Source organism: Acipenser ruthenus, chromosome 15 (genome assembly GCF_902713425.1).
Source record: "Acipenser ruthenus chromosome 15, fAciRut3.2 maternal haplotype, whole genome shotgun sequence".
Taxonomy (NCBI): Eukaryota; Metazoa; Chordata; class Actinopteri; order Acipenseriformes; family Acipenseridae; genus Acipenser; species Acipenser ruthenus.
The window spans coordinates 26,950,705-26,972,234 of NC_081203.1; the positions used below are offsets into that span (position 1 = coordinate 26,950,705).

General features: G+C 35.3%; 1 protein-coding gene across 2 annotated transcripts in view; it reads left to right on the forward strand.

The window, feature by feature from the left end:
- The window catches only part of LOC131697597 (A-kinase anchor protein 6-like), a 111,473-nt gene extending 90,042 nt beyond the window's left edge, over window positions 1-21,431 (forward strand). For both annotated transcript variants that reach the window (XM_058987669.1, XM_058987670.1), the window contains exons 11-15: window positions 2,271-2,492; window positions 9,103-9,318; window positions 11,911-15,081; window positions 15,904-16,018; window positions 18,945-21,431. In XM_058987669.1, the coding sequence (XP_058843652.1) occupies window positions 2,271-2,492; window positions 9,103-9,318; window positions 11,911-15,081; window positions 15,904-15,996 (3,702 nt within the window). In that variant the 3' untranslated portion in view covers window positions 15,997-16,018; window positions 18,945-21,431. The remainder of the gene's footprint in view (window positions 1-2,270; window positions 2,493-9,102; window positions 9,319-11,910; window positions 15,082-15,903; window positions 16,019-18,944) is intronic.
- Window positions 21,432-21,530: the final 99 nt, after the last annotated feature.

The window sequence follows — 21,530 nt, forward strand, 5'->3', positions numbered from 1 at the left end:
CAACTCCCAATATCTAAATACTATGAAAAAGTCTATTGTTGTTTTAAGCTACAGACCCCACAGAGGAGACAACCCCATCTACATAGATAAGAATACGGGTTTAAAACACACTTATGGACTTATAGTATAATACAGCACAGTATTGGCAAGTATACAGTGTAACATTTACATTTCAGTTTTGAAAAAAAAGCACACCAGAATTCAAAAAGAACAAGAGAAAAATGTCATTAGCATAAATGTTATTAAAGAAAAAAAAGGCCTTAATTTCACCATGCCAACGAACTTTCAAATATTTCCACCAGAATGACTCAATCTTAATTGACATTTAAAATAAATAATAAAGATGAGAAATGTAAATCCTGACAATTTAAAAAATATAAAATAAAGTGCTGTTGGTTTGAATATTTCTTTCATCTTAGTTGAGCAGTGTGGAATAAAAATACATTAGAATGAAATGTCAGTGGTGCGTAGAGTTTAATCTGTTAAATTTTGTTCCCTGTGCTGCACATTACTCTGTCTCAATTGCATATTAAACAAGCCTATCAAGGCAGGCATTGGCATCTGCTGTGCTGACACAAATTGTGAATTAAATGAAATTGATGTCCTCTGTCGTATATTTATGAAGACAGACCATTCTCTGAAGTATTCTGCTTATGAAGAATTTATGATTGCAAACTGTTCCAGAACAAAATAAAGTGGCAATAAATTCTTTTTTGTAACCCTACCCTCCAAGGGCATTGATTTCACCTCCTGCTGCTACATTTGTCACAGCACAAAAACAATAGCTAAATCTGGAATCCATTGAGAGCTTTCAAATTATCAATATTCACACCACAAAAAAAAGAAAGCAAGCATCTTGCTTGTACTGGCTCTTAGTCATGTGAAAGTACATGTGCAGGCATTAGGAGCTAGAAATGGGTTTTGCAATAATATTGTAATAACCTTGTAAATGCATAATTTATAACATTTTACAATTTAATTTTTATTTTCAAATTAATTAACTTCATGGTGTATTCTGTATTTTACAGCATTTATTCATCATCTTGTTAGTCTGACTGATCCTATTGTGGTGTTTATCCATATGTCATACCATTGAAGTGTATATACACACACCTCACCTATTTAGATTACCAATGACTTTCAAGATGGCTGCAATAATTCACAGTGCATTTTGTGAATTGTTATATTTTTTAATCATTTGCCAACCCAATCTATATCATCATAGCAGTTCATTTTACTCACAATACATTTGTTCATGTATTTTGGTTAGTTTCCTATGAAAATAGCTTACATCCAGTATAATGGTTTATCTTTGCCTCTCTAAGTGCTCAGGTGCCACATTATGACCGACTCCCTCTGTTTTATTTATCTCTTAATTACTCTTGTAGTAAACACTTGCATTTAATGAAAGCAACACAAACATGTTAATACAGAACTAATTATTAAAGATGCGTGCAGAGTGCAGAAATTATAGAGTAGCTAATTGATGTGGAGCACCAAAATAGCCACTTCATTGCTGATTCATTATCGCATTCGCTTTCATTACAAGTACTACAGAGACGACATACAAAAGAAAGATAATTACACCAAATGTTGTATATTAATTGGATAATCATGTATTTTGTGCCGGTGAATGCCTTTTCAAAATACACAGTCCACCCTCATATTGACACTGTCCGGAAAGCCATGTTTCTAACAAGGTGCATACAGGTACACAATGAATTGACCCAGGACAGATGAGGTGAAGCTTCTTGTTTTTAGGGGGGTTTCGTATGCCTGGTTAGAGGTGCAAAGAGGTACCGTGCCTGCTTAAAATGATTAGAGTCTACCTTTTAAAAATGTCTAAAACAGGAATTTACCAAAAATGTTAAATAAACAGCAGTGTACAGATTAAAAAAAAACAGTAAGATTCACAATCTTTCTTCTTAGCCTGCGTGGAGTAGAAATCGGGAATAGCTGTAAAATTCCTCTTCAAAAAACACTATAAGGGCTTGACTTTGGCCAGCATTACAGCTTTTGGCCAGTAAAATACGCAAAAAACAAAACAGCAGTGCTTTGTTTGCTAAGTATTCTGCCTGGGCTAGGTAAATTAAACTGTAAATAAAATAAATATATAACAGTGTTGTATAAGTGCTGTAGCAGAAAGGCAGGAAATTATGCTGGAGGCCATAAAAGGGCATGTTGTAAACCGTGTTTTGTTTGTATTTTGTGGATTTATAAGGTGGATGTGTTTTATTTCTTTTTTTTTTCTTTTTCTTTTGTTCTGTCAGAAATCTCTGGGGGAGCGGATGCCTGGCACAGGGACAGAACAGACTGGGGTGGGCCCACGTGACCTGCTCTCGCCTGAGACTGGCAGCCTAGTGCGGCAGCTGGAGGTCAGGATCAAAGAGCTGAAAGGGTGGCTGAGAGATACTGAGCTTTTCATCTTCAACTCCTGTCTGAGGAAAGAGGAGGAAACACTGTACACCCAGAAACAGCTGCAGTACTTTAAGGTAACAGGCTTTAAAATCCAACAATTGCACATATACTGACAGTATACACTGTCTGCACCACCATGCTCACACCTGTACACTGTTTGCAGCAAAATCATTTCCAAACTGGGTATTTAATCCTATCCCCCCCCTCTCCCCTTAAGACGCCACAAAACATAATTTTAGAAAATGTGGTTGTTTAAAGGAGGTGGTGATTTAGGGGTAGCAGGAATTGCGTTTTCTGGTAGCATCTGGTTGATTGTGGGTGTAGAAGTTTAGCAGGGGGGTCTTTAGCACTAGATTAATCTTCATATAGCAGGTGTTATAATGGACTTTACATGTTGAGACAGCATAATAATGGACTTTACTTGTTAAGACAGCATAATACTAACAGCATCAAGGAATTATTATTTACCAGAATAACAAGAGAGCTTACTAATAATGTGCACTACCTTCAGGTATTTAGATACTTAGCCTTTGTATAACTATCCAGCAAATTAACCAGTATATTGCATGTTATACTGAAGCAAATCAATATACAACGAATCACATACATTTAAAATGCATTGATTAAAACCAATTTCTCAGCAGACTGTAATAATTCAAACAACAAAGTCTATAGATTTAATTAGACCTGGTTTGTCTGTTGTGGGGTAGTCAATGTTTTACCTATGATCCTTAGGTTTTGTTTGAACCAATATGGAAATCTGCTGCAGTATTATCAGTTTTTTTAGCACCTTCATTAAGCATATTTGACCTTTGTTTATGTAGCATTGATCATGGACTGACTAGCCAAAGCTATAAACCAAATGATTTTGCTGTACTAGATGTGCAGTGGTCTACCAATAAAAACACATTAAATTGTATTTGGCCAATATTTGTAATGATAAACAATTGTCAGTGTTCCAGAAGACATATTTTGACACTGGTCAAAAATACCTTTCTGTGTTGTGCCATGTGATATTGTGATACAGCTATTAACCATACATGGAATAAATTATTAGAAAAAGCATGATTGCTATTGCAAAAAATCCTATCACAGAGGGAGGTACAAAGACACATCAAACATTGATTTCTTAGCAATGAACTGGGGGGAAATTATTAGAAATATTGACAAGTGCATCTCTTATGGACATAACATTGCAAAGCAAAAAAGCAGAAAATGAGAAAAAAAATTGACCAAAGAACATTTAACGATCATATCTGGCATCAGGAGAATATTGTTTTATATTTAGGGTTCAAGGTAGGGAGGTTGATTGTAAAGGCAACAGTAAAAGATGGCTCCTCTGTATAGTGTCTCTGATATAAAATATCACCAAAAGGAATATTATCTTTTTATTACTATCACTTAATATCTAAACAGAGTACAGAACATTCCATGGCATAAATTCCTTGGCGGTTTTTACTTCATCCGGAATTGGGCCTCTTCAGCTGATTTGGCAACAACCATCTCAGATTGGGCATATTAGCTATATTGTTAAATAATTTATGTAGCCCCTTAAATTCCATTGGACAATGGCAAGTCTGGCTTTTAGAAAGTGTATAGAAATCATTTTAAAGTTGCTAAAGGATTTAGGGGTGGGGCCGGGGAGGGGGTGGGTGGGGATGGGCAGAGGCTTTTAATTTGAAGGGTCTTAATCATAAATTGTCTATCATTACATGGAAGTTGGAAAAACACCTTTGCAATAGCATTGCAATACCCAGTGTAATGGCTGAGCAGAACCATTAACAGAACAGAACCATTGAAACATATATTGAACCACATTGGCACTAATATGGTACTGTGTTTTATCAGCCAAACTGTTCTGTTTCTTAAAATCATGAAGTTTCATTTGATCATTTTTGAAGTCTGGTTTTACAAACCCTGATTTAAATGTAAATGTGGACTACCTTAATCATAACAGTAGGTAGAACAAGTTTAATGCTAATCAGTCTGTATAACCGTTATGTTATATGAATGTTAGAAATGGAACATAGATTATGAGATCCAGAGGATGAGAGTAGGGTCATCTCAGTGTCACTTATTAAAAATGAATATAAATCTATAATCAATTCAGTTCAGTTAAGTAAATCCTCACTTAAATACTGTGTATCCCCTTGTTCCCTAATACAGACATTTGTATAAGGTGAAAGGGTGAAGGTACACTAAAAAAGCTGAAACAGCAAAATAAACCCAGGACTAAAGTATACAGAAGGCACACGTCTTAAATCACAGCATGGTAAAAAAAACACTGACAATCATAAAGGATGGTATTTACATCATCCATCATCCCGCTTATAAAATCCATGTTACTTGTAGTATCATCTTTAAATCTAATGCAGTTTTGGATTCTTTAGCAATACTCAAAGTGTAGCCCTATAACTGTCAGGATCATTTAAAAAGGATCGAGTCTGACAGGCCTAAGGTTAAAGCAAGCAATGAACAGTTCTTGTCAATAGTGGCAACATTAAATCATTAGTGATCGTAGACCAAACCAAATCACCATGGGGAAGGTCAAGACCAATCAACAGGTGCACCTTCAGTAAGGCTTGTTCTGTCCTTTCCCTGCTTCTGTAGCCTTCATCAGGCTAATAGAATGTGACAGCATTGCTATAATATCAATACCTTCTCCATGGTTAGGAATAAGAATCTCCTATTCGTTGCCAAGCATTAACCACATTACAATAGGTCTGTGCAAGTGCTTGCTTGTAAAAGTGCCAAATTAACTATTAGTTTTTCATCTTTAGACAATAAAGGGCAGGCAGGTGACCGCCAAGAGAGACACAATTATTAATCAAACAAATTGAGAGAAAATATATTGTTTGAATGCATACAGTACATAGTGTAGAAATAACTGTATTAGTTATCTTTCTCATTATAATATCAGTGGCCATTATGTTGTAACAGGCCCTCTCCTAGGCTATCAATCGAAATAAGCATTGGCATTATTGTTTTCAAAGCCTTAGGTGACATGTACTGCTTTTTCTACCCTTGCTTCAGGATTTTACTGTGGAGGAAAAGACTGGCACCAAAATCATCATTTGCACAGCGAAAGAGATTAAGATTCTGAGGGTAGTAAAGACATATCTGGTAGAAAACATTTCCATTGTGCTGTGGTGTTGTTCATTGTATTCTGTCGTCTTACTGACTGTTCAGCAACATCTTATGGTTGTAGTAAGCCAAGTAGAAGAGTTAAGGTGTTGTTTTAACAATAGTTTTTCATATTTAAGAAGTCCATGTTGTAGTTGTACTGTCTAATTTTTCTGTAAAACAAGCATGGGCATGTAATGTATAACCTTCCTCTTATGCAATTAATAGCAGGAGCATCCATTTTTGGGTCATAGCATGACATAGGAAAATAAAGTATTTTCTAGTACTTTACAGCTTTGGCCAAAAGTTTTGCATCACTTAGAATTTTAGGATTGAGGCATAATAATAAAAAACAAAAAACAACAGCAACAAAAAATTTATATGAACATAATTTAGATATTTTATTTAACATCATGTAATCAAAGAAACTACACAATGATATAACAGAAGTCTACAGGAAGCCATAATAGTAGTACAATATTTCATGTTAGATTTCAAAGTGTCACATTTTCCATTTTTGTCATTTTTTTTTGGTTTAAATATATGGGAAACTGCAAAGCGGCATGTAATTCAATATGATAATGTAACATTATTCAGCAGGTTTCACTCGACTGTATGAAGCAGTTCATTGTACAGGGCGATGCAAAGCGTTTGGCCATAGCGGTAGATTTTCAGGGCATATTTAAGCAGGTAATTATGTTATAATACCTGGGAAACAACCAAATACTTTCCTGTTTTTGCATGGTAACTACTGGTGGAATGTGCAAACTTACATGGAAATGGCCTGCTCCAGGCTGTTACCATGGTAATTTTAACAGGTATCACGATGATCTTAAGGCCATTTGCTTCTAATTACACTGTAGTTACCATGGAGCCATTGATAAGTACCCAGGAAATGCAATGTGAATGCATTGTAATCTGAAGTACTGCTAGTATTTATTATTTATTAAACTGTTTTGGTTTTGGAAGCTTATAAAGAAGCCACCAGTGTTTTTTTGTTTTGTTTTTTTTATAGAACCAGCTTCCTTTGTTAGTGTAATGTTTATCTAATTTTGACTTTGTTTACCTGCCAAAGTTATTGCAAATGGCCAGTTTATCATGTTGTGGTATACTCTGTTTTATTCACCTTATTTCTCCCTGGAGGAAGCAGTTGTATTTTGCAATCACATTACATGTTTAAAAGACAAAGAGACTAGTAAATATGCTAAAACAGGACAGGAAACTGCTGAGCCAAAATCCAATTTAAATGTAATAGTGTTTAATATTTATTAGAAAATGGAAGGAAATGCAATTCCGAGCACAGGGATTTTCATAAATTGTACTCTGAATGTTTTGTCCTACAAGTGCTATGCAAGATAGACCAGTGGTGGTTCTATACTTTCAGTACAGCAAATCTATGTGTGTTTAAACAGCTACATGTATATCTGGGTAAGCAATAGATCCTGTGGGTAAAATGAAATGAAATGTACTCATGTGTGTAGGTCACACACTTTTAATATTTAATACTTCTCCTATTTATGAGTTAACATAAAACCAGACACTAGCATAATTTGCATTTTTCTGATGGACTGCAGTGTCATGGAAATGTATCAGACCTAGTGGCTGGGCTTGGGGCAATGTAGGGCAGAAACCATTCACCCTAGTGGAGGGGAAAAAAGAAATTTGGGCAAGTTGTGGAAACATTAATGGAAATGCTACACTGCAATAAATTGAATAATAAAATTCACAGTCATATATTGGCATAAGTAGAGCTTTTGGAATTTGTGACCTGCCTTATTAAAATTCTGAAATATTAGAAATAATACCTATCCTGAAATATTAGAATCCTACCTATTATAGAGTTATGGTAATCTAAATTACAATTATAGTACAATACATCAGTAAATAGAATACCTGTATAAAATGTCTACTTGCCATTGTTCAGGACATTGCATTCATTAAAGGGATGAAATTCATCTTTTCACAGCCTTCATTCTTAATGTCTTTTACACCAAGACAGGATTGGACTTTTTATTTTGTGCGTCTTACTCTTGTTTTACAAAAAGATTGACTGTGTTATACTGGGAGGTTGCAATTCACTGTATTCCGTAATATAATTTACTAGATATAAGCAAGGAGATCTAATCAGTGTGATCCAGTTTCGGATTAAAAAACAGTTCATTGTTCCAGTTGTGGTTTGATAATACAGTGTGGTCCATCCAATTGATCTAAATAATGCCACTATTTAAATAATAAAATAGCACCCTGCTTGTACCAGAGATGTACAAATGAAACATCTAACTGTGCATGCGGGTGTGTTTAGTTTATTCCTGTCTGTACAATTTTAATTGGATGATTTTAACAACAGAGGTGTTTAGATCCTCCTGTGTTCAGATCAATTCAACAAACCCCAGTAAGTCTAATAATGTGTCAGCTCTTACAAAATTGTAAAGGCCTGCAATCTGCAGTCTTAAATTGAATCTGTTTTTCATACAATTAAGAAATGAAAGTTGATATCTTTTCATTTTACAGAATGCAGATTGAATCAATAACCTACTGCAGTATGTGGGCACAGCATTTACAATCTCAGAAATGTCCTCTGTTTTCTTTACTGTGGTTCTTTACATTTTAATGAAATACAAAGAGTTCAGCATTTCTTTTTCTTTTTTTTCATTAAAAGCTTTTTGTCTAATGTAATGTTTTCCATTTAAGCAAATCTATTTATCCAAGATAATTTATGCCCCTTTAATTTGTATGATTGGATTGCATGTCAATGTCAATAACCTCTACACACTATAAATATACCCTTTCAGTGAATTCCATGATGCTGTTCAAAACATCCTCCCACCATCAGCCATGCAGTCCTGTTTTGAACAATTCTTCAAGTAGTACAGTAATTGTGTAGGTTTTGAACTCAGGTTACTTGTAAAGAAGTCTTGATTTATAAAGGTAAAGTAATTATTATATAACGGTATTGTGGAACACCATACATTATAAAGTAAACTACACACATATACAGTGATAGAAATTATACAGTCATAGAGAATTGATTTGTGTATACATTTATACCTTGTTTGTACCAAATGGATGTACTGTAGTTGTTTCGTAATCTGATTTACTCATAACTAAAAATGAATGGGTGAAGTTAGCGAATTAGAATGGGAACCTGTCAAAATGCCGTGAACACGGTCTAAGCATGAATTAACTGTATTGGTGAGTTGTCGAAATGTGATTTAAGGCCTGTACACAGTTTTGAGTGCAATACTTGAAAACAGTTTGTTTTCATATATATATATATATATATATATATATATATATATATATATATATATATATATATATAGTTTTTTTTTTTACCTCATCAGTGTTTCATATCACAAGTAGCATACAGCTCTATAATCTGCCGTGTTATGTCTTTACAGTTATGTAGCTCTAGATAGGTATTCCTTCAAAAAGGGAGCCTCTTTTTGTTCCAATATAAACTAATAAAGCTATGAATTCCTGATCTAATAAAGCGCAGGCTAGCGCACGCTCTCTGTCCCACATGATTAATGGCTGTGTATCGTGTTGCTCTCTCTGCAGTCCCTGTGCTGTGAGATTAGGCAGCGGCGACGTGGCATCGCCTCGGTCCTGCGTCTGTGCCAGCGGCTGCTCGATGACCAGAACTCCTGCACACTGGACTCTGAGCGGCAGTCAATGCAGCTGACCATCGTCAACCTGGAGAGGAGATGGGAAGCCATTGTCATGCAGGCCATTCAGTGGCAAACCAGGCTGCAAAAGAAGCTGGGGACAGAGCAGGTAAAGTGTTAATGAAATGGGCTGCCCTGCTTCAAATATGGAGTTATGTTAAAAAAAATAGTTTTGTAATGAAAAGCATTATTAGTGTAGTTATTATTTGCCTTTTGTCTGCACACCCATAGCAATAGCTAGATGTACATAAACAAAGGGCAACATCTTTTGTCATCATGAAGGTCAGCTTGCAAGTCTGCTTACACAGATTAAATGTGGAGCTCCCTTGTATTATTATTATTCACAATCACATTGTGTCGATTATGCAATTGTTGCCCCTAAGAAGTTCTATAATGATACTGATAGTCTTTGTTATACATTTCTCACTAAGTTTCAGTGAGGGAAACTTGTGTAATGTCTTTTGCCAGCATTGGACTGTGTGTATTTCTTGGGTTGAATAGTAACACTGGAGCACACTGTTAAACGGGCTGATGCCAATGTTCTTTTTGCTGATACTGTTCAGAACTGGCAGATACTAGATACCAGATAAATATATTTTTAATGTAAGAAATCTGTATGTTTACTTAGCTTATATTTTCCTTGTATTGTGTTTATGTAATAGATTTAAGAGATAACAAAATAATAATTGAATCTGTTAGAGAGTCATGTTTCCATGGTTGTTCCTTTTGGTTTGTAAATAGCCTTACTGTCTGTACTAAGCGCTGTTTGTTCATTCTTTTGACTGTGGCTTTGTAAAACCTGAATTTCTGCCAAAAGTATGACAGCGCCTAAGAACTTTAAGGGCTTTGGTTAACATATCAAACCCTTGGAAACTCGTTGGACTATCTGATGTTTTAAAAAACGTTGTTATTGAAAGGAGAAGAAAATTTGCAAATTTCTGGACTTTCTAAGCATCATTTTGTAGTGTACTGAATTAAATAGTGATTAAATTAAATGATCTTTGTATCTACAGCATTTTAAGCAGACACATTTAATTAACCATGTTCAATATATTTCCTCATTATTTGATTTTGATAACAATAAACTAACAAACATCATCACTTGTATTTACCCATCATATTTTTAGATTTATAAAAATTATCAATTGCAGAAATATTATTTACCTAAATATAACTTACTTTTAACAAAATATATACATTGTAATTACACTGTTGTTCCGTAGTGTGTACAAGTATGTTATTATTAGTCAGCCAGATAAGATACTTGGAGGGGAAAAAAACTGTACACATCTGAATTTTATTAAAATAACTCCAAATAAAAAACTGGTGGTAATTTGAAGTTAGCCATTTCATTAAATTAAACTGGTATTGTATAAAATGTATAATTATGTATAGTTATCTCGTTAATTGTTATTTAGTACTCATGGAGTACAGAATCAGCACAGTCTGTGTTTTGAAATTATTTTTTATTTGATTAGACTGATTGACACAGTTGAGGGTTTTATCATGCATTAGCTATCCTAGCTTAGTCATTAGTATTTCCTTTGTCAGCAAGCAGAGAATAAACAGAAATCTAATAAAAATGAATTATAGGGGATGTTCAACATACCTAAGCAAGTGTTAGATTTGCCGGTTTATTAGATTAACAAAGATAAAAATGGCTAAATAGACCTTTCAGGTATGAACTAGTCATTTATTTAATTGTTCCTATTTTTAAACCATAACCACGTGTGCTTAAACAGCTTTTTGAAGGTTTTTTTTTGTGTGTTTTGGTCATTGTTGGTATATTTATAAACAGATTCAGAATCGTATCATTAAGAGTTTTGGTAGAGCCAGCGCTCCAGATAAGGTTCTGGGTCATTGAGTAATTTACTCTCCAGTTTAGACACTGTGTATATAAAATGTATTTTGGGTGAGTAAACATTGCCTTGAGTTCTGTCAATAAATACTGGACATACCTTAATGCTAAATTATGTGGTATGCATTAGCTACAGCTTACATTTTAACTGTAATGTTACTTTGAAGTACTGTACAAAAACTTGGTCTTACAATAAAAAAAAATTAAAAAAAACATAATTCTAATTTGCTTTATTAACCACAAACAATATTGCTGTGAAGGAACCCAGAACACAGAAACAGAACATACATATGTTTTAATTCCAACCCTGCAGATGGAATATGTTAACAAAAGACCTGCATGCACATAGTGGGCTATATATTTATAAAGAAATTATAATATTGTATTCCTTATTGATTACCTTGCTGTAGCAATATAACAAATTTCATCTCTCTCCAAACAGAGAATATTGTATTTATTGTATAGATTTACCTTCCAAAAATTCAGTTGACAGAGAGGTACATTGGTAGGTTCAGTTGAGGGGCACTGAGGATCAAGAATCCATTCGCTTATTCGCCAGCTAGAAACACGCATTGTACCTTTTATTTTTATTAATTTTTTTTAATTGAAAACCCAGACTTATTGGTCACATGTTTCTGGTAATTCCAAGGCAGGCTACAATAATCTGTAGCTGTCTTGGCATTTCTATCATTCATTCTCAATCTCCCGCATGCAGTATATTCACAAATGACAATTGAGACGCCAGGAACCAACAAAGTACAAGAAGCTTGATAACATGCAAATTGAAGCTGTGCAGCAACATTGCATAATTTTAAATGTTATTTCTGTACTTGTGTATTGTAGGTGCCCATGAACATAATTGAGTCTGCTTTCATGGATGTAAATGGTTCAGCCGAAGATTCTTGGGAATGGGACGAAACTGACATAAGTAACAACTTGATCAGTGTCAACACAGAATCACGTGACCTTGATAAAGTGCAAAGCCCTACATCAAACTTAACAACAGAGTCCTTAAGGAGTGCTGCTGATAACCCTCAGTTTAATCAATATGTTTCTGGACATGGAAGTTCTTCAAACGACTCTATTCTTGCACCTCCGTCTTCCAGTCCACAAATATATCAAGTTTACAGTCTGCATAATATGGAGTTCTTTCACAGACCTCATGGGCCCTTCCTTAAAAAAACTCCTGAATATCCAAAACAACCAAACAGTTTACTGAAGAGCTTAAGTAAAGACTCATCTTTCTCTTCCACTGAGTCCTTGCCTGACTTGCTTGGAGGAATTATTTCAGTAAAAGATGGCAAATATGTGTACTGTGGAGATGTAGTTAGGCAGTCTGAAAGTGAGAGTGGCATTGTCAGTGAAGGTGATACAGAAACTACAGCTAATTCTGAAATATGCCTGCTAAGTCAGTTTGAAGAACCTGCCCAGTGTTCTGAATTAAAGCCTTCATTAAACAGAGCTCGGGTGTATAATGAAGACACAGAAGAGCTTACAGAAAATGTGGATTCTCAGGTTTCACATAAAAACTGTACCAAGTTAAGTGGAAAAAAACAGAATTCATTAGAGGAAAACGAAAGAATTGATGGCAGTCACCAGTCACCTTTTAAATATGAGAATCAATCTGTAGAGATCTATGTTAATGACCATGAATCTTTAATTGAAACTGAATCAGTATTTGAATCCCATGCTTGCTGTGCTGGGCGAGATGATGAAAGACTTTGTTGTGATATAAGAAATGATAAACTGTTTGCCTTTTTGTCTCAGGGGTCTTCCCTAGACTCCCTTTCTGCCGCAGGAGATTTATTTACATCCAGCAAAGATGTGCTACATCGCAGCACTTCTCTGGAGAGCTGGCTGGTCTCCGGCAAAAGTACAGAAGAATTCTCCAGTCAGCATAGTTTAGAAGAATTTGGCTTAAGTGGTGATTCAATTGGGGAGCTGAGCAAGAGAACCCTGGACCTGCTAAAGCGTTTGGAGAACATTCAGAATCCTTCAAATCAGAAGATGAAGCGCAGTGTCTCAGACATAACTCTCCAGAGTAACTCCCTTAAAATCCATCCAACTGGCCAAATGTCTCTTGACATTGCATCCTCAATAAATGGAGACTCGGCTGCCTCTCTCACAGAACTGAGTAGCAGTGAAGATGTTTCTCTCTGCTCAGAAGACCTTGCGGTTGAGAAAAACAGAATTGTGGATTCCAATGCCTCCTTCAGGAAGCACGTCAATCATGCTTTGCCTGATGAGGCAGATGTTAGTATTAGCATGATAGTGAATGTCTCCTGCGCCTCTGCTTGCACAGACGATGATGAGGATGATAGTGATTTGCTGTCTAGTTCCACTCTTACTCTGACTGAGGAGGAACTGGGCATTAAAGATGACGATGATGACTCTAGCATAGCTACAGATGATGAATACATAGAAAGCAGTTTTGTTTTAGGGTTGGATTACATGAAGAACGAATTACAGAACTGGATCAAGCCTAAGATTTCCCAGTCAAGAGAAAAGAATGAGTTTGGTTTGGGAGATGAGCTTCAGTGCGGTACCCTCAGCCATGAAAATATCACCTCCACCTCCACCATCACTGTGAATGAACGACGTTTTTTAAGCAAAGCAGCACTTAAGCTACTGGAATCCAATGCCAATGGTAAGATTGACTCAGTCCGTCAAAAGGACTTGGATATTAAGAAGAAGAATACCCAGGAAGACCCTACTAGTTACAGGAACCAGTTTGTAGATGACGTGGAGAATGGAAATGTGGAGAATGCTCAACTGAAAGGGAAAGATGATGAGGAGGAGGTTTTAAGGGAAGAAGAAAGTATTTTTATAAGCAGTGGAGAACCCCTTAAAGAATGTTATGAAACTGATTTGGTTGCAGGTTGCTCAGTAGGCACAGTTGCAGGGGCCAACTCTGTCAAATGTGACCTATTATCTTCACCACCCAAAGAATACTCTCTAGAAGGTCAGTTAACAGGTGAAATTCTCTGTTACAGTTCAAGCAGACCTAAAATGAATTGCCATGGATCTAGTCAATGCACTAGACAAATGTTAAATGAGGACAGCACTCAAGACTCCCATTCTACCTTTCTTATGGATGCTGAAGATAAAAATACCACTACCATCGACTCACCATGTTGTGGCCATTACTCTCATGTTAATAAGGAAGAGAACAATGACGATGACAGTTCAGTGCATAACTTTGTAATGGAGATAATTGACATGGCTTCAGTGGCCTTGAAGAACAAGGCCCAGTCGGACCCCGAAGCAGCAAGCCCCACACCAGTGGCCCAAATCAGAGACAAGGTTTTGGAGCACTCGCATAGACCGATACAGCTGAGAAAAGGTGACTTCTACTCCTACCTCTCACTGTCCTCTCACGACAGCGACTGTGGAGAAGTTAGCACATGCAGTGAGGAGAAGAGCAGTACCCCTGTGCCAGTGGATCTCAATGATGGTTTTGAGGTTAAAGATGGGGAGCTGCTGTTTGAACCATGTTCAGAAGAAGTGTATATTGGTCCCCCACTCTGTTATAACAGGTCCAACTATCAAAGACCTTCTGCCTCAGGTGAACGTGTCTCTGCTAGTTCTACAAAGCCCCAAATGAATGACTGTTCTTTGCCATGTAATGGGGTGGACACTGTCTGCTCTGCAAACCAAAAAGCATCCAGTATTTCTAAAGGAACTACAGCTAGGAGCCAGTTAGAGTGCCATAATGAGGCTTCTTATCTTAATCCTTTACCATGTGAAACCCTGATAGACACTGTTGAATGTTTTTCAGATACTAAAATGCTTGAATCCAATATTTCCCCTGTAATGACTAAGATAAGAGACTCTTGCTCCAGTACAAATCCTTTAAAAGAGGAAGACAGCCTTTATATTAATCCTAAAATTAACTGTCCTCAGATAAGACAATTTGATAGGGATGAAAAAGGCCCAGCTTCACAGTGGATGAAACAGAAACATGTCAAAAAGGGATGTAGTTCTCATCAGGAAACTAAGTCAGCTCGTAAACAGGTGGGCTATACATTTTATTGCATGATATCTCTTTATAAAGAAATATGTTTGCTTCAATGTCTGTCTAAGTCAATGTCTATCTAAGCAGCTAAATATTTCATATTAGTCTCAAGCCCCCATACCACCTCTTCTCCCCTCATCTTTAGATTTAAAATGTTAAGGTCTGCAGAACAGAATAATCATAATCAGTCAGATTATATGCTGATTTGTAAGCAAAATATACAGTGAAAATCATTACTTAATTTCATGACTGAATTAGCATGTGTTTGTATTCTTCTAAAGTTGTTTTCCATCTGTAGTGTTGTTCAATGCATCCAAAACTTTATTTGAGTATCCTGCTGTAGCAGATTGAAGCACGTAGTTGAGTGTATTAATTTATACATAACATGCCTAATTTCTATCAAGAAATATTTAAGTCCCAGATGAAGTGTTATATAAAGTTGCATTAAGATAACCACATTTCATTTGTTTCATTAAAAAGAACATTGGGCTCAATTTAATAAAAGATAAGAATGTGTACGATTCTTATCTTTGGGGGGTTGCCTTTATTCTTCATTAAATGTTAAGAGAAAAAATCCAGATAAGAAATGAATACATTATGCAAGAAATCTTTAAATGTGGGAAGTGATTAAAATGGTAAATATTCATATCCTAGACTGCAAAATGTATTAAATATGGCCTGTCACTTTAAGAAAAACTGGAGCGAAATATTGAATTTTAGGAATACAGAATCAGGTATTTTTAATATTGTCATTTTAAGAGTGTGATATTGTTAGATAAATTATATCTATCTATAGATATAACCTTTTGAATTTCTTGCAGTTGCCAAGGTCTGAAAGATATACAAAAGATGATCAAAAGCAAGCCAAAGGCGGCAACACCTGCGCTGACAGCTCAGACCACCCTGAACCCTAGTGCTGTAAGGTCTCTGGCCAAGGTATAGAACATAAACTGAGAAAAACCAAGTATGTTTGTTTTACTGATGAAAAGGCTGTAGAGATTGCTTAGTACCCAACCTTGTATTGTTCCATCCATATGCAGGTAGGCACAACCCTAATAAGACTCTTCATCAGTTTTTCAATCAAATGCACTGGCATCTTTTTTTTTTTTTTTTGCTGTAAAGCCCTTTGCAAATTGGCCATGATCAGACATAAGGACCTGCTTTTTTTTACCTTGATGATGACTTTGTCTCATCTGCTGTTACTGTTGCATGATTTAAATTATAGCCCACTGCGCTTTCATCATGATGGTCCCTTATCTTTCAAATTGGATTGAAACGCTGCAGTTACATAACATTCACCAAAAAAATATGCCATCTTTTGCTATTACTGTTAGCTAGGGATTATATTTTCTATTGCTTTGTTTTGCATAGTGGAAATAGTGACAAAAATGAAAACTTTTTGTATGTGTTTTTCACAGTGTATACAGATTATCAATACTGCGTCTTACACTATTCAATATTGTATATATTTTGTTGTTATTATAATCCTGGGAATATTTTAAACTAGAACAAGTTTGAGCTGTATGGTTACTTTTTTTCTATATTTTATCATCTGTTAGTATAATTATTAACAGAAGATTTGCCTACAGTACCACTACTTAAGCAAAAACAGTGCTATGATGACAACCTGGGGAGAAATGTTATTACGACCAATCCAAGCAGATGTTTAGAGTATGTACCTTTTGAAGTCTAATTAGGGGATTGCATAAAAAATGTAATGAAGAAATATTAAGCACGGGGAATGGAATCAATTAGCCCAATGGAAACATACAGTATGATCGCAGGCATTAGCAGTACAATAGGTACAAGCCAAAAGAGATTGTCACAGATTATGTGAGTACATTGAGTATTAAGTTATTAATTTAACCTTATATACCTAACAAATTCAATAGCAATTCCTTTAAGTAACCACACAGAACCTTGGTTACAGCAGTTCTGCAGTGTCTCATTTTTATCTGTTGTGTTGAGCATGTAATTCAGTTTTTTTTTCCCAATTACCAGAACAACATATTTTTACTGAGTGTGCTGAGTCCTGTAATTAACAGTGGACATACTGCATTCAGATACGGCCCAATGATAGCAAATGCAACACAAGATCAAGAACTGCCTGATTGTACCAATCGCTAGGAAACTGTCTTCTACACACCCAATGGTGATATTGTTGAATGCTGTAAAAATTCATATTGAATGTTACAATTGGACTGTTTATGCTATTCGGTTTATTTGATAGTTGTATGTATGCAAAAACTGTAGTGCTTGAGATTGCACCAAAACTTCCCACTTACTGTATCAAGTAAGATAAATATGTTCGTTATCTACAAATATTTCACATTTTTGTATAGTGACAATTAAGATGGAAAGGATTGCACAACAGTTAAGATTTGCTTTTATATTATTCTTTCATAAATCCTTCCTACTGTATTTGTCGTCTCTATGTAATACTCTTTAGCACACCTAGCGGATTTGGACATAAATTATATGATGGTTACAACTGTTTGATTCAACCAGCACACTTCCTTAAACTGACGACAATCTTTTCTAACACAAGACTGCTTATTGCTCTTTTCCCTTTTACTTTTGTGTGTCGTATATCTATGAAAAAAAAGTAGAGGTCAGTAACTGCAAAACAAGACCAAAGGCAAAGGTAACTGGTTAGATCCAGATATTTCTGCCAAATGTGTAAAAGGCATGTCTGGAGGGCCTTCTAGAAGCTGCAGAAGAGATGCACTCTGTGCTAATCTCCTCAGTTGTATTCTCAGTCATCTCTCTGTAATCCTCATCACAAGCCTTTGCTCTTTGCTCCATGGTTTAATTATGCCAGCCTCACTATGCATTGTTGAAGTCAAACCCTGTGGCTGATCAGAGTCTATTGTTTTCATTCTGGCAAGACATGTACTAAGAAACCTGAAGTTTCTTTGTTTTATTTTAATTATTCAAAGAAATTGGAGCTAAAGTGTACATTTCAAAAACATATCCAGTGCTACCCCGTTATAACGCAACCTGTTATAGTGTGGAATCGGTTCACGGTAAGGTCGTGGCTTCCCATTTCTCCCATAATGCAAGTTGACTCGCAAAAGTTGGGTGAACGTTCCAGATATGCAGTATGAAACATAGCAGACAGTAAAAAAACTTAAATCTTTCTCGTTTTTGTTGTTTTTGGTGTGGCCCAGGCTAACAGAGGCTGAGAATAATTGTCCCATTAACCGTGGATTTGAGTACCTGCAAATTGTGTGTCTCTCCTTCCTTCATTTTCCACGGTACACTACAATATTAATTTGGCTTGTGGGCATTGTAAATCATGAACAAAAATGCCAATATTCATTAGAAGACGAACACAAATAACGCGGTATCCTAATTATGGACCCCGACAACCACATTATAACAGGGTAGCACTGTATATTTTTGGCTTCATTTGTGTATTTAGTATATACTATATTAGTTAAGCAGCTCTGCTCCAATAAAATTACTTCAGGTTTTTGTATTTTATATGGTGTAGCTTTATATACAGTAGCTAATCTCACATGCTCACTGGTTTTGCTTCAAAGTTTTCACATAAGAGTTCTGTCCTTTTTTTTTGTAAACACCAAAAGATACTTTTTGTAGACTGAAATTTTCAGATGTGATGAACAGCACCAATAAAGCAATAATTCAGGCTTGCAAATGCATTATAGAATAGGCTTATTGATATGCAACACATTTAACATACTGGTGTAAACCTGCCAGTTAATGCTGACAGTCAGTCATTCTGTTTATGTTAACAGCTGTAAATTATACCCAACCTAAATAATATGGGAATTTCAAACCAGGAAGTTGATATGGCCCAGTTCATCGTTGTGAAAAAAATATGTATTTTTCTTTTCAGAGACCAACACACAGCTTTGCTCCTCCGTACTCCAAAACCAACCCATGACGTGAGCCGTGTTCAAACTGATCCCCGCTCAGCGCCGTCAGAGAAACCAAGGTCGTCCTCTTTCCAACAGAGTTGTTCATGCTGGCTTGGCCATGTGGCTTCTTCTGCTTCTCCTGTTTCTGACTGTGACTATACCTCCCATATTAGTGGTGCCCACACACTGCAACAAACCCACTGTCCTCACTTCATCATGGACTTGTTCTGAGCTACCTCAAAGGTCCACCTCCATTCTGAATTTGTATTACTCTTTCTCTTACGCATGGTAGTTCAACCCTATATCCTAAATCCACAAAATTAAAGCTAAAATAAATACATTATCATATGTCATTTCTTGTCAGTTGGAGTGGTTTCAACCGCAAACCACTTTGTTTATCTCAGATTTTATGCACAGATATTTCACATTGGAAGCAGCTTTATTTGCTTTGCTAAAAGCTGATTATTGTACTGATTTTCCAAAACCTCATCGTTTTAAGAGTTAACTACTGGTATGATAGCAACGAAGAAAGATAACAACTTCCATGTTTCATGCTTGATTCCCATAAACAGCAGAATTTAAACAGTGCTACAATTGACAGTTTGTAAAAATAAATCCAATATCTATCTATGCAACACTGGCTAAGTTGGAAACAGCTGTATTGTGTTGTATATTACAAGGCCCTTGGTATTCTGTGTAACTTAATACACCATTTCTTTTTTTATGTTACTTTATATGGAAATGAGGAAATGTTTTAAAATATAAAAAATGCGTGCCTTGCTGTTTTTCTTATACTTTTTGTTAAAACTGCTTTTCCCAGTTAAATGTTCCAAAAAAAAAAAAAAAAAAGATGTAATAGCAAGGTTAAGATGTGTGAATAATGTATGTATATATATATATATATATATATATATATATAGGTAAGTGCAAACATTGATGTATAATGATGGAATAAATGCTTCATGTTAGTGTTATATATGTCCAGTGATGTGGAAAAGAATAAGCCTTAAAAAGAGTGCATGGTTAATAAAAAAATAAAAAAAGGTTGGCAAAATAAACTTAATTTATTGAACAAAACTGGCAAAATCTGTTTTCCTACAGAATGTAGTATGAGTATAATGGTTGAATAAAATATAAACCATGAATGGATACTTGTGTACTTAAAAAATACCTTTCAGTCTGTTTTTGTTTCTTCTGTACTGTATGGTTATTTTAGGTGCTGTGCAAATACATCTCTTCATTAGAAGAACATCAAACAGAACACTTAAGAGGAAATAGAATACAAGAGCCCCCACTGTCAAAATATAATAACATTTAAGGTAATAAAGAGAAATCTACTAAATATATCCATACAACTTTGTTGTATTTGTGACATTATAATTTGTATGTCTGCTTTAACTAAGATTTGAAGATACATGCCTTCTGTGTGTAGTTTTCGCTCCAGTGTTTTGACCTCTGTCTGATGATCAACTTTATTTAAATTTGAATCTGGACTTTTTTTTATTGATTAATCTGATCAATGGGCTTGCAGTAATTGTAGCAGTGTTCCTTGGTTAAGGCACTAAAAAATATGAGGGAAAAAAAATGATATCCAGTATATGGTGGATCTGAGGAACTCAGGGCTAGAAGCCTTTCCTTTATAATTCTGTTTTATGGTGGTTTAAATGTTTTTTTTTTTTTTCTTGAACAGGACAGTATAGAAAACAAATCAAGTTATTCTTTATGTGAAACAGAACCTATTACTTTAAGTATAGTCCTATGGGAATGGAAATTATGTTAACAGGATGCAGTTTAAACAGACAGATCTGATACAATGATATGCATATGACCTATTTTGTCCCAGCCATATGACATGATTTTGATTTGACTGTATTGAGAATCTAATTAATTGGATGTTTTAATTTTAGCTATTCTATATATGATTATTAAACTGAATATGATTTTGTGATTTAGTGATGGCGAAAATACTTCTATGAAATACCCCTTAAAGTCATAATAAATGCTGTCCATTATTTTCAAGCAACATGTAATCATTCCCTCTTTAGAATCCAAAAAACAGAAGAAAGCATTAATATTGCATGGAGTGGTATGGAAATCAGTGGTCTGTGCTTAAATATTAATAAAATTGTGGATTTTAGCCAGTCAAAACCACTTGTTTCTGGAAATGTGTTTGTCAAAGTGAAGCCACGTCTACTCCAGTAAACATGTTTGTAAACTGTGTTCTTACAAGAGGAAATGTTCTTGATTTAGGCTTCTGGAAGTGTTTTTACAGAATGCTGTGCTTTAAAGTTTTAACCATTTGTTTTAGAAATACAATTCTGGAGACTGAACCAAGGATTTATTTTTAGTTATGGCACCGCTTTTAAAAAGTTCCAAAAATAAAAATGAACATGGAATGTGATATAGATAACTGATGTTTTGGAGTCTTTTATGTAATCTTACCATTAAACAATTGCACACATGTATCCTGTTTTCTGAGAAATTAAATGACTTGATTATATCCAGTGAAAAGAACACCGGCACTTGGGAAGTGAACAAAACCTGTTGTCTTACCTTCTTTTGCA